The 13,597-nt window shown below is 37.2% G+C and overlaps 1 protein-coding gene across 5 annotated transcripts in view; it reads left to right on the plus strand.

Annotated features, from left to right (window-relative positions):
* ST8SIA6 (ST8 alpha-N-acetyl-neuraminide alpha-2,8-sialyltransferase 6) overlaps positions 1–11,070 on the plus strand; it is a 52,402-nt gene extending 41,332 nt beyond the window's left edge. For 3 of the 5 annotated variants that reach the window (XM_039331595.1, XM_039331600.1, XM_039331599.1), the window contains exon 8: positions 99–3,346. In XM_039331595.1, the coding sequence (XP_039187529.1) occupies positions 99–567 (469 nt within the window). In that variant the 3' untranslated portion in view covers positions 568–3,346. Of the gene's footprint in view, positions 1–98; positions 3,347–10,986 lie in introns of those variants that run through there. The other 2 variants (XM_039331597.1, XM_039331596.1) reach the window with 2 other exon arrangements.
* The last annotated feature ends 2,527 nt before the right edge of the window (positions 11,071–13,597 follow it).

A 13,597-nucleotide genomic window follows, 5' to 3' on the forward strand; every position in this document is an offset into this window, starting at 1 on the left:
TCTGTCTGCCTGTCTATAGTTAAACTACTGCTGCTTAAGGTAGGTGCTCTGCATTTTTAGCACATATCCACATCCAGTTTCTTTGCTCTTATGACCAGATATAACAGACTGAATGATCAGAAGGCCACCTTCCTGGAAAACATTGCAAGTTATGGAGAAGCTTTCCTTTTGCTACCTGCTTTTTCCTTTAGAAGCAACACAGCAGCATCTTTCAAAGTACATCACACCCTGAAAGAGTTCAGTGCGAAGCAGAAGGCCATATTTTTCTATCCAAGGTATCTCAAAAGTCTTGCTCAATTCTGGAGAACTAAGGGTGTCAAAGCCTATCGGCTGTCTTCTGGCTTCATGATCACCAGTGCAGCAGTGGAACTCTGTGAGAATGTGAAGCTGTATGGGTTTTGGCCTTTCTCCAAAAGCATAGCAGGCGTCCCCATAAGTCATCACTACTATGATAACCAACTTCCAAAACCTGGTTTCCATGCCATGCCCAAAGAGTATAACCAGATTCTCCAGCTCCATGGAAGAGGTATCCTAAAGTTGCAGTTTGGCAAATGTTTGACAGTGTAGCCCAAGGTATGTTTTTGCTTCAGAATGGAGGGCACTGTCTATTTTGGTAGAGGGGAGAGGTAAAGGGGAATTTATGATGGCCAATGCCAGAAGAGATGGATGCTGGAGCTCAAACTGGGTTGTAAAACCTCTTTTCTCTCTCTCATTCTAATGCTTCTTTTTCTTTTCCCTTGGTTTATAACATCCCCTTCTCTGATTCTTCTATTTTACCCACTCATTGACATTTCCCACAATTATTGTCTATAAAGGGCTTTTGAAATGAGGACACCTGCACAGAATTACGGTGAGAATCAGAAGGTGCATTAGGATTGTAGATTTGTCATTTTTAGTTTCAATAAAAGAGAATATTTATAGCTCAGGGTTGAACTGTGGAGTGCTCTGAGTTTGGTTGTTTTCTTACAGATATTTCATTAGCCAACTAAATAAAATCATTGGTGACTCACATTGGTGAAGTTATCTAGGTGGGTAATGAAATGTTTGCATGCAAACAATCAGGCTTGGAGAGCACTAAGAATTCCACATCTTTATTTTATTTGTGTATCTAATAATTAATTAAGCAGCAATGGTTTCATGTTTTATAGCTGGGAAGACAATTTGTAGTCCATAATCACATACTTTCTTCAAAATCAGACCTCTATAATTGAGGTCAGCTACATACTTTATTGTTGGAGATAATATATGCATAAAATTTGTTTAAAAAAAGGCCTAAAATATTTTAATATGGCTTTAAGTTTTTTAATGCCATCTAAAAATCAGGGAAAAACAGAAAATCTTGGGAGAGAAATAAATGTTGCTAAATCAGAATTATTCTATTAAATACATCCTTGTTCCCTACAAAAATCACCAAGCACATAAATTAAAGTTTATTTCATCATATATCCAAAAACATGCACAATTTATGCAAAGATCTTTTAAAAAAACAATATTTTACAGACTTACATATGAACTAACCACAGATTTGATAGTAGGGGAGATGCTAGCTTAGAATGAACAATGTTCTGCATTTTTTAAATCTTTAGGCTAAAAGAGAAGCTGTATAGCTTTTTATTGAGTTTTCCAAGGAAAATAATGTTTTGGTGATATTCTCTTTGTATTTATTTTATAAGAGATTTCAAGGAACCCTATCTTTCATTGGACAATTATTTTTCCATTGATATTCAGCCTCCTTCTCTTTGTTGAAACCCAAGATAAAATGTCATGACACAGAGATGCACTGTAATCTGTTGTTGGATTTGATCAAATCTGAAATGATTAATTTTTGCAAATATAACTACAAAGTATTTTGTACTTAAGTATGACTATCTAAAAGCAAATGTGTGCCGTTTTAAATGGTTGTAATTTATCTTTTTACATAGATTACATTTTCAAAGCTCACAATGTTGACTATCACTAAGAAGACACAATCTCAGGATGAAAGTGGTGTTTATGTAGCTCTTGCATTCTTATAAATGTATTTATTGTTTTCTTAATGCAACCTAAAATGGTAGAGCACTGTCTGTCTAGGATCTTGGAATATTACTGAACATTTTCCAGTGTGCAAAGAGTTATGTCCAAATGTAAGCCCTCTTCTGCATTATGCCATTGCTTTATTGTTTTTGTTACTTGTGGAAATGCAATGTAGCATTCAGTTTATTTCTGTGAAGAATTGAATTGCCAAAAAATTCCTCTGCAATCTCTTCACACCAGTGTGCAGATAATATGTACAGAATCTTCTGCATATTTGTCTTATCCATCTCTTCTACAGAATCTTTTTTTCTGCTCATTAAAATAATAGCAACTGAGAGCAGGCAAGAGATTTTAAAAAATATTCCAACATGCCTTATAAAATCAAATACTCCGAGAATTAACAATCCCTGTCTCATTCTCCAATCATAATATCAAAAAATAAATATTCCCATATTTTGTAACAAGGATAAAATTATACTTTTAAGTGTTAACAGTAAAGAATGGAATACATGAAGTCAGAGTAAGAAAAAGAATTGCTTTCAGGGAATAGTGACTGTCTGCTTTGCACATCCATTTTCTAATTTTGTACGGGCAGACAATCTCTTTCTAATTGATGCATGTTTTACAGATAATCATCTGAATTTTGATATTTAATTCTTAATGCGTGTTTCATTAAAATACTATTAGAATTAAATTATTAATGAGTCCTGATTAAATTTTCTTTTCTTAACAACATGGAATAAGAGAGAACAAGTTACATTGTGCATTCTAATAAAAAATTGGGATAAGCCTCTCGGGCAACATTTTCAGACCATTGATGGCATTTCATTAACCAAATGAGGCACTTGTCCACAAAAATTGGATAAATAAATAACTTTTGGGATTGACTTTCCCCAGAGATAAAAGACAGAGCAAATACTCTACTGGATATAGGCATTTTCAGAACACTGAAAATCTGTTTAAATTTGGCCATTTATTGAATTCTGTCACAGTCAGTCTATATATGAAAATCATATCTAATTTTGCTAATTCAGTCTCTCTCAGATAGATATTCCATAGTCAACAGAAAAGCAGGAATAGGTCCAGCTGCCTTTTGCATATGTTTCTAGTCATGTGCATAAAAATACCACTAGCAGAATACAGAGTAACAGAGTTGGAAGAAACCTTAGATGTCTTGTAGTCCAACTATGTGACCAAACAGGAGACCTCATATCATTCCAGACAAATGGCTGTCTAATTTCTTAAAAACCTCCAGTAGTGGGGCCCCACAACTTCTGAAGGCAAATTGTTTTCACTATCAGGAAAATTTCTCCTTAGTTCTAGGTTGGATCTCTCTTTGATAAGTTTCCATCCATTGCTCTTGTCTTGCCCTCAAATGCTTTGGAGAATAGCTTGACTCTCTCTTCTTTGTGAAACCTCTCAAATGTTGGAACACTGCTATCATGTCACCCCAGTCCTTCTCTTCATTAAACTAGACATACCCAGTTCCTGCAATTGTTTGTTATATGTTTTAGCCTCCAGCCCAATAATCAACTTTGTTGCTCTTCTCTGGACTTTTTCTAGAGTCTCAACATCTTTTTTATTTCATGGTGACCAGAACTGGATGCAGTATTCCAAATGTGGTCTCATCAAGGCAATATAATATATAGCAGCACTAATACGTTTTTGAACAGACTGTTCCACTGTTGATGAAGCCTAGAACTACATTGATAATTTTGGCAGCTGAAGGACCTTGATGGCTGTAATTAAGTGGTGTCCACTTGGATTCCTAGATCCCTCTCACAGTTAGTACTATTGAGCCAAGTGGCATTTTTTCTATAACTGTGCATTTGCTAGTTTGGCACTGTCTGTGAATTTGATCAGTTCCCTTCTATCTCTTCATCTAAATCATCTATGAAGATGTTGAAAAGTACTGGACCTAAGACAAAACCTTGGGTATCCCACTGAATACTTCCCTCCATATAGATGTAGTTCCATTGAGGACTACATGTTGAGTGCAGTTGGTCAGCCAGTTGTGACTCCATCTGATGGTGATGCTATCTCAGATTGCTCTATTTTACCAAGAAATAGATTATGGTCAAACGCCTTACTGAACTCCTGAAGCACATGCCACTATTATTATATTTCATTCCCAATTCTTGATTTTAGAGAACTGTAATCTAGTTGGAGACACACAACTCAGTAGCTAATAAGATCCTTGTGAGAGATCCGTACATATGTGCCATCTTGTCACAATGTCAGGTATTTTGCAGTGGACTTAGAAGCATGTTAAATTTGAAAATTCATTAAACACATCAATATGGCTTCAGCCTATAAAACCAGGTAATGTCCTTTTGGTTTTTATGTCTGCTGAAAGATAGGTTATATGCTTTTCTTTTGAACAGTTAAATAAATACTTTTTCATTGTAGTATTTATTGATTTATTGAATTTCTACAAAGATTGAATTATTGGACATAGAATCTCAAACTATTTATGCTTGTGTAGGTATTTCCCTTTTCTTTTAGTCTCTTTTTAGTAAAAATGTCACAGTATTGATACTTTAAGTCAAAATATAATATTATTATATATTTGAAATTATGACTAAGTGTCTGACTATATTTATGGATCAATACCCTCATTTTCTGTGCAATGTATTGGGAATTGTACTCTGCTATTTTTTTGTATGGGTTTATTGTTTATTAGGTAATATTTTGTCATCAGCCAAAAGACATTGTTGATGCTTTGTTTTAATGAAGTATCTCAGTGCCAAAGATGTTTGCTTTCATAGATATAAAGTATATATTGGTTGGTAAACTAGAATATTTTTCTGGTTTTATTTGAAAATCTTGCTAATAAAAAAGGTTTGTGATATTTATCTCATCTACCAATTCATTTTATGCCTATATTCAGATCACTATGAATGCAGTCCTGCATAGCCATATTAAGATTTTAGGATTGGTGGACAATGTAGAATTTTGAAAATGTTATGGGTACTATCAGGAAAAGGCTACCATGGTGTGTATAACCAAGTCATCAAACACCCATGTATCAGAAGGCAAGTTAATGAAATTATTTTATTATTCCATACATTTTTTGTGGCTTCTCAGAAAATTCTGCCTCTCCCAGCTTCATCTCTGAGCATACATCCAAAGAACAAGACTGCAACCATTCAACATGTTTTTCTTAAGACTGTTTCTTGAATATGTATGAGATTCAGAGATTTTTGCTTAAAATAAAGATTATGTTGCATTTGTATGTTTTGTTTTTCTACACACAGAATCATGAAAATGTTATGTCCCAGGTTAAACAGACCATCAGGACCACTAAAATGAAACAGGGACAATTAGCTTGTTTTCCCATTTGATTATAAACAAGTCAAATGACCTAAATCCTACATTTAATAAATTAATTAAAGAATAAAAAAGGTAAGATATGTTTTATGTTGCCTCCACGTAGGGAGCATGTTTGATTTATTATAGTTGTTTCTTACATTGAAATGTCACCAAAACCAACTGTTTTTGAGAAAATTCTCTTTTAGTATGACCTGAATCAAGACATGCAAATGAATTGTTTACCATGGCAAGAAACTGAAACTGTATTTTAGCAACTAGTGTCTCTGATTAAGCTCTGCTCCAAGACTCTCATTTGCATGACGTAGTTAATTGATGGCCTCAAACCGCATTCTACTGAAACAAAAACGGTTTCTGCATGCAGTGATTGTTAGGTCTTTTGTTAACATGCTTTGTGCATATAACAAAATCTTGGAAAATGAGAAGTCACCCTCTTTCCTCCTCATAAAGCCCTCTAACTCCCTGACTATTGTTATCAGATCGTAAAGCATTGATTTATATAAATTAATTGTTCACTATCACAATAACTCTTATACTAGACAGCCAGGAAAGAAACTGTAGTACACTTTTACTTCAATAAATCACAGAATTAGAGTGGTTTTTTGCTCTCTCTCTCTCTCTCTCTCTTTGTAGTTAAGAATTTATACCCAACTTGCCATCCCTAAAAATAATCACATAAAAAGTAAGTTATAAAATAGCACACACACATACACACAAACACAAGACTTTAAAATCATAATATTGACCCTAGACTGGCTGGACTTATAAGGTGAGCTTTAATTGGTTTCTTGGTTTTTACTCAATGTGCTATATGAATTGAGTCTTTATGGTTTTAAACAATGGCTTTATATTAAGAGCATGAACCAAATACAATCAGACATGTTTTATGCAATACAACAGAGTGACACCCTGGCTTAAGCACCTAACCTCCAAGGTCCCTTCCAACTTATTATTACTATTATTATTATTATTATTATTATTATTATTAAAGTTATCAGAACAATGAAGAAATACATAATATCCCTTTATATTATGCAATCCTGTTTCCATAGTAGAGAATCATGAATTTGGAAACTGGACAAACAGAGCTCCACACCGATGGCCAGAACAATTATCCTTTATATCAAAACGTTTTGCCTGCCTTCAATTTCTGCAGCAACATTTACTGCTCATGCATGGAAGTTTCTAGTTTCCATAAAACCTGTCAGCTCATTGAAGGAAGCTAGGACGAACAGTCATGGGTAAGTGTCTAGTGATCGCTCAGCTGATCCAGGAGCAGGGCACTCCCTTTGCTACATTGGAGGATGTTAACCTGTGTCAGGTAATCTCTGCCCCTCAGAAATGTTTCCCATTCTGGATCCATTGCCTCTTGAGAAAATTGGTTCACAAGGAGTTGCTCTCCCACCACTTTGATTGAATTTTGTTTTTTTTAAAGATATTTATTAGTAGAATCTTTTATATTTATTCACTGTTTTTATATTCTTTATCGATTGTTGTGCACCTCCCAGAGTCGCATCAGTAAGATGAGCAGCTATATAAATTTGATTAATAAATAACAAATAGCTTCAAGGAAGAACTAAGGCTTCCCTCAGTGCTGATGCAGAACATAATTGGGTTCTGTTACTGATAAATAATTTGATTATTTCCCATATGAAGAAAAAATAGGTAAGCTGCAAGCTAGAAAATTAGTGTGCGGCATTTATCTATAAAAGTGGGACTCTGTGTCTATGGCTTTGCTAAATTGCATTTTTTTAAAAAAAAATCACAGAAGCGCTTTAGTGTAATTTCAATTACTGGAAATGTTTATTTGATGAAGGGCAATTTGACTGAAGGTCTCCTGGGCACCAGGAGGATTCCCAGAAGGAATTTGCCATTCACTTTAAAAAATCAAGCCAAATATTCAGAAGTTGAAAGTATTAGTTTCTTTGCTTTTGCAGTAATTGCTTAGAAACAGCAGCACTGGAAAGATGAAAACATACATACAGATGCAGACAAAAGAAACATCTTTTTGATAGCTTTGTTGTGACATAAGATCTGAAAAAAAGGGAAGCTTCATAAACTTGACTCCAGAATCAATGTTTGTTAATGTACAGTTTTTTTAAGGAGTTGGAACAGTGTGTGTGCTTGTTTGTAAATCTTCACAATAGTTGGAATGCTGTGGATATCCTTTATTTGGACTTCAGTAAGGCATTTGATAAAGTAGACCACATTCTACTATAGATAAGATAGGAAAAAGGTGGGTTAGACAGCATCACCACAAGATGGATTCGTAACTGGCTGACCAACCGCACTCAATATGTAGTCCTCAATGGAACTGCATCTACATGGAGGGAACTATGCATTGGGGTACCCCAAGGCTCTGTTCTAGGCCCATATTCTTCATTAATGACTTGGATGAGGGGATAGATGGGGAACTCATCAAATTGGCAGACGACACCAAGCTGGCATGAATAGCCAACACTGTAGAAGATAGGCTTAAGATACAGAAGGATATTGAAGATTTGAACATTGGGCAGTATCTAACAAAATGAAATTAAATGGTGAAAAAAAGTAAGGTTCTACATTTAGGCAAGAAAAACTAAATGCACAGATATAGTGCAACTTGCTCAAAAGTAGCAACTGTGAGAGGGATCTTGGAGTCCTCATGGACAATCATTTAAATATGATCCAGCAGTGGGCTGCAACTGCCAAAAAAGCCATAACAGTTCTAGGCTGCATTAACAGGATAGAATCAAGATCACGTGAGGTATTAATACCACTTTACAATGTCTTGGTAAGGCCACACTTGGAATACTGCATCCAGTTTTGGTCACCGTGATGCAAAAAAGATGTTGAGACTCTAGAAAGAGTACAGAGAAAAGCAACAAAGATGATTAGGGGACTGGAGGCTAAAGCATATAAGGAACGGCTGATGGAATTGGATATGTTTAGTTTAATGAAGAGAAGGATGAGGGGGGACATGATAGCAATGTTCCAATATCTCAGGGGCTGCCACAAAGAAGAGGGAGTCAAGCTATTCTCCAAAGCACTTGAAGGCAGGACAAGAAGCAATGGATGGAAACTAATCAAGGAGAGAAGCAACCTAGAACTAAGAAGAAATTTCCTGACAGAACAATTAATTAGTGGAACAACTTGCCTCCAGAAGTTGTGAATGCTCCCACAAGTTTTGGAAGTTTTTAAGAAGAGATTGGACAACTATCTGAAATGGTATAGGGTTTCCTGTCTAAGCAGGGGATTGGAATAGAAGACCTCCAAGGTCCCTTCCAATTCTGTTATTCTAATTCTCTAATTCTAGTTGTGTAATGTAAATTAGGGCTAGGAGATAAAAATTGGGTCACCTGGTCTGGAAATTAAATTCATTTTTTTCTCTCTCTACTTATAGAGAGAAAAGCATGCAAGCTATATCTTGACTTAGAGTGGGGTAAATCAAAAAAGGAGTCAATATCTGGTTTGTCTTACAGCTTTTATTATGAATGAACCCAGCCCATTATGGCTTGTTAACAAACCATGAGCTGATGCACATTGTGAGCCTAGAAGCATCACAAGCAAAGTATTTTTCCTATTGCAAATGCCAGCCATCTGATTCAACCCACCTTCTGCAATCTTCGTCTATAAATGTTTCTCCTCTGGAAAAAGGTCTTCTTGAGCCTGTTATCAAAGGATGTTTGACAGACAAAACCACAGATCATTGGGGAAAAGACATTCCACAAAAAGCTGAAATAAATATAAAAAAGCAAAATGAGAGGCAAAATGAAGTAGCACTTGACTTAATATTAAAAATGAGTCTTTTAATTGTATGTAGCCCTTACACATAATGACATCATAGTTCAAGTGTGATGTCGGAGCATGCTGAGCAAAGGGCTTTTGCTCCTTCAATATTGTAAAATGTCCTTCTTTAATACCACTTTCCAAAATGGATAGTCTTGTTTTGTTTTTGTTTTTTGCTTTGCTTTGTAGCTGGTAGCTCTACCTCGCACAATTTTGCATTATTGGGCCTTGTGACACATAGGTGCATCTCAGACTGCAGTTGCAGAATTAATGTCTGCTTCAGAGGGAGGAAAGGTCATATTTTGCTTGTGACAAACCACTATGGTATGAAACACAATCTCCAGAAGCCATTTTCCAAGCATGCGAGAATTACATTATCACTTACATTACCAAGTGTGTGGGAGTTACATTAGGGAATACACTAAATCAGTTTTTCTCAACCCTGGCAACCTGAAGATGGTAGACTTTAACTCCCAAAATTCCCAGCCAGCAAAACATTACACTAAACAAAAATCCCCCCCCCCCGCATTCATCCCTGCTCAAAACAAATCCTATAAGAAAATTAGTATTATAACAGTAGGAACTATTGTATCAAATAGTCCATTGTTGCATCCTCCATAAATAGAATAGTTGGTATATATGACCAAGGAAGTCTTCAGCTTCTTCATTTCTTCATATTTTTCTTTATTTGCAATATTTCCCTCTTCTTCACAATTTTGGTATCTTGTTGCTTGGAACGGCAGTCTCTTTTATTTTGCCAATGCCGAGTCAATAAGCTTATTGCTCCAAATGTAATATGACATATGAAGTATTTCTGCCTGGTAATTTAAAATAATCCATAAAAAAGGAAAATTGAATATTCATGGGTAATTCGCTAGGAGGCAATCAAATGGTAATTGGAAGGACAGAAAATAAAACCCTCTATGGTATAAGAACTTCAAAAAATACATAATGGCATGATTATGTACTTTATAAGGTAATTCCTTCAATTTAAAGTACAAATGAATAAAGTGATGTCACTTGTCTAAGTATCTTAAATAATTTTTTGAAGAAGAGTTGGACTAATCAATGATTCCCCAACTCCTTATGAATACCACCATTAAAAGCCTTTAAGGATCACTATAGAAGTATATAGAACCATGGCACCATGGCTCAATGGTTAAGATGTTGGCTTATCAGCTGGAAAGCCAATAGGCTAGGTTCGAGATTGAGTGCCACATGATAAGGTGAGCTCCGTTACCCTCTCCTGCTAATCTAGCAGTTTAAAAGCATGCAAACACTAATAGATAAATAGTCAGGAAGATTACTGCATTCCATATTGATGAAGACTTTGTTGAAGGGAAAGTCTTCATCAATATTTTCATGCTGGCCACAATATGAAAGAAATGTCTCTCAAGCAACATAGGGTCTCTCAGCTGAGAATCAGAGATGGGCACCACCTCCTTGAGTCAGTCATGACTGGACAGGGGAAACCTTTAAATTTTTTGTAAAAGCATATAGGGCTCCATTTAGTTCCTTTATCCTGCGTCCTGCATCCATACTCCAGCTGGCTTTGAATTAATTCCTTCCTTCCTTCCTTCCTTCCTTCCTTCCTTCCTTCCTTCCTTCCTTCCTTCCTTCCTTCCTTCCTTCCTTCCTTCCTTCCTTCCTTCTTTCCTGGCTTCCTACATAAACCTTTTCTAAGGTTGCTGGGATAATTTTGCCTCATAAAGGGAAAGGGAGGGTTAAGTTGCTCATTCTGTTGTAACGCTACTAACTGGATAACCAAACATTTACCCTATAATGGTCCTGGTCACAATGGATTAATTTTAAGGTCAGTATTCTAAGAAGGATAGCTATCATTTTCTAATCAGACTGCCATTTACCATTCCCCAGGTATGGATGTGAGCATCTTATATTGATCTGGAACAAATTCATTGAAACCAATGAAAACAATGCCATTAACCAACATCCCCATTTGTTAGGACCATCGATCCAGGCAAGTTATTATTTGGTTTTATGCTGCACTGATTTATTGAGGATTTTACTGAAATTTTTATTAAGGTGTCATTACAGTAGTTTAATTGAATTGTCCAGGGTTGAGAATTTATTTGTGCAGCTCTTAAACAAATATAATAAATAAAATGCTTTCCCCTGATCCTTTGTTAACAGGCCTCTCTTGCTTTATGTTTGTCACAGCAACACCTAGTGGTGGATTACATTACCTACACCCTTAATCCATTACATTAATACTGTACAGTATTTGAAGAAAAAATAGCATTTAGAGTTCCATTATCATGATCAATCATTAGGAAAATTATTATAGTCATTATTTTGTCCACAAAAAAATATTTCTAAATGCATTTGTTTCTCTTAATCAAGAAATTAGTGCTTCCTTTCATTTCTCAGGACACCAAAGTGACAGGCCAACATTATCATGCTATTGTAGTAGTGTAACATATGAAAGGAGGGTTACTTAACCCCTTAGAAATTAAGTTTTAGATATTCACTGCTAGGAATTTGACTTGGGTGTGTGTATCAGGATCTATTCACGCATAGGAGATGTGATCAGAACCTCTAACTGGACATAGGTAGTAATGGCTTGTACCTATTAACAGTATTTATAACTAGCACATTACAAAACAGGGTTATAAAATCAGAAATTTATCTATGTCAGAAACAACTCATTTTTCTGATTATTCAAATTATAGATTTAATTGAAGTATAAAGCAATGCTCTGCTGATCTCTCACTTCCAATTCCTAAAACAAGTTTTTAAAAAGAGAAAAAAAGTAGCTCGATAGCCTGTGCTTTAGAAGTTCTTTGTTTCTGTGAGATGGTCAGGGTGCTGCTCTTTTTGTTTTTTATTCTTTCCAGCCCAATGGAACATTGACATTTATGTAGAGGCTCATGATTGCCTGTGTCAACAGAATATGAAAACATAATAGAACAGGATCAGATTTATGGGCAGAGAAATTGGTTATAGAAGGCCTGAATTTGAAAATGGGCTCAACCATCATGGAAAAAAAATAATCCTGAACATGTATTCCCGTGGAAGAGGGGGATGTGGGCAGAATATTGTCAACCTCTCCATTCTCGGCTTCCTTGTTTCCAGTAATGTGACCCAGAGCAGGGTATATGCAGCCCACCTCAGGCTTCCCAGCATACATATATAGTGTTGGCAAAGGGACTGAAACAATTTCAGAAGGTATATTCTGCATGTTTACTATTAAGTCCTTCGTTCGTGGACGAATGATGAAGACTCATTGTGCAGTTAATAGCTCTTTATTCGTTTAACAGCGACACCCCAACAAAGACAGTGGCACACAGGCCTCTCTCTTATCTGTCCAGAGACCCGGACAAAATGGAACAAGTAGCCGAGTGTTTTCGTGCCCTGCGCATGCGCGCAAGGCTGGCGCCACTCAGTCTGGTCCCAGGCAGCTTTTGGAATGCCCGGGAACAATGCAATGTCCCAAGCCTGCTTTTGCAGGCTCAGGACACAACACCCCTCCCCCCTAGATGGAACATCTCTGCACACATACATGTACGCCATACATGGGAGAGTGTTATATAGTTGCATACATCAAATGCACGGAATGTGGAACATTCAAGGCTACCCTCAGGCAAAACCCCCTTTGCTCTGTTTTGGGAATAAATGTATCCAAAATCAAGAAATAATACAAAATAACCTGCCCTTTTATTCAGGGCCCTTATGAGTAGTTCCCTTAGAACTTGACAGCAACTTCACAAATTCCCTAAGATGTTTGGGTGGGCACTTGGCCCGATGTGACCTCCTAGGGCCAGGAGAGATTGCTTGGCCCACCTGCTCACCTACCAGGCTAGGTAGGCCAAGGCGTTGCTGCCCTAAATTCCCAGGTGACCCTGGTGCTGACGCCTGGCCTACCAGCTCGCCTACCAGGCTCGACAGGCCAGGACTTTGCTGCCCCAAATACCTGATTGACCCACCCATCTGCTGGCTGGCTGGACCCTCTAAAGTCCAGGCCAGCATACCTAGGAGAGGTGGCATTCCCCGGGTCCACAATGGAACCTTCTTGCAACCACTGTCCCTCGAACCCCAGGCCAGCAGATGGAGATTGCTGGGTAGTGGAGGTGCCCCAATACTCCGTAGCCTCCAAGCACATGCCCAAGGTGTCAGAGTCAGGAGTCGCCTGCATGGCAACCCCCCTAGCTGTTGACTTCCTTTTGGGAGCAATTGCGGAATTTGGCAAGTGTTTTTGCGGGCATTCTTTTTCTCTTGTAGTTTGTGGGTTGTGTAGATACCCCCGGCCAGTCTCCCTGTCTGGAGCACTCTCTGTCATGTATGAATACTATGGATACCCCCGGTGTGACTCCCTGTCTGGAGTAATTATGGATGTGTGGGATGAGCCACTATCCATTGAATTCCTATTTGGAGCACTTGCGGAACCTTGGGTTGAATCCCACGTAGCCTCAGTATCGGCTAGTGATGGCCTGTTGGGCCGGTGAAACTGAGCCTCAGAATGCATGTT

This window comes from Crotalus tigris, unplaced genomic scaffold, assembly GCF_016545835.1.
Source record: "Crotalus tigris isolate CLP2741 ecotype Arizona unplaced genomic scaffold, ASM1654583v1 scf7180000024437.13266115, whole genome shotgun sequence".
NCBI classification, from domain to species: Eukaryota; Metazoa; Chordata; class Lepidosauria; order Squamata; family Viperidae; genus Crotalus; species Crotalus tigris.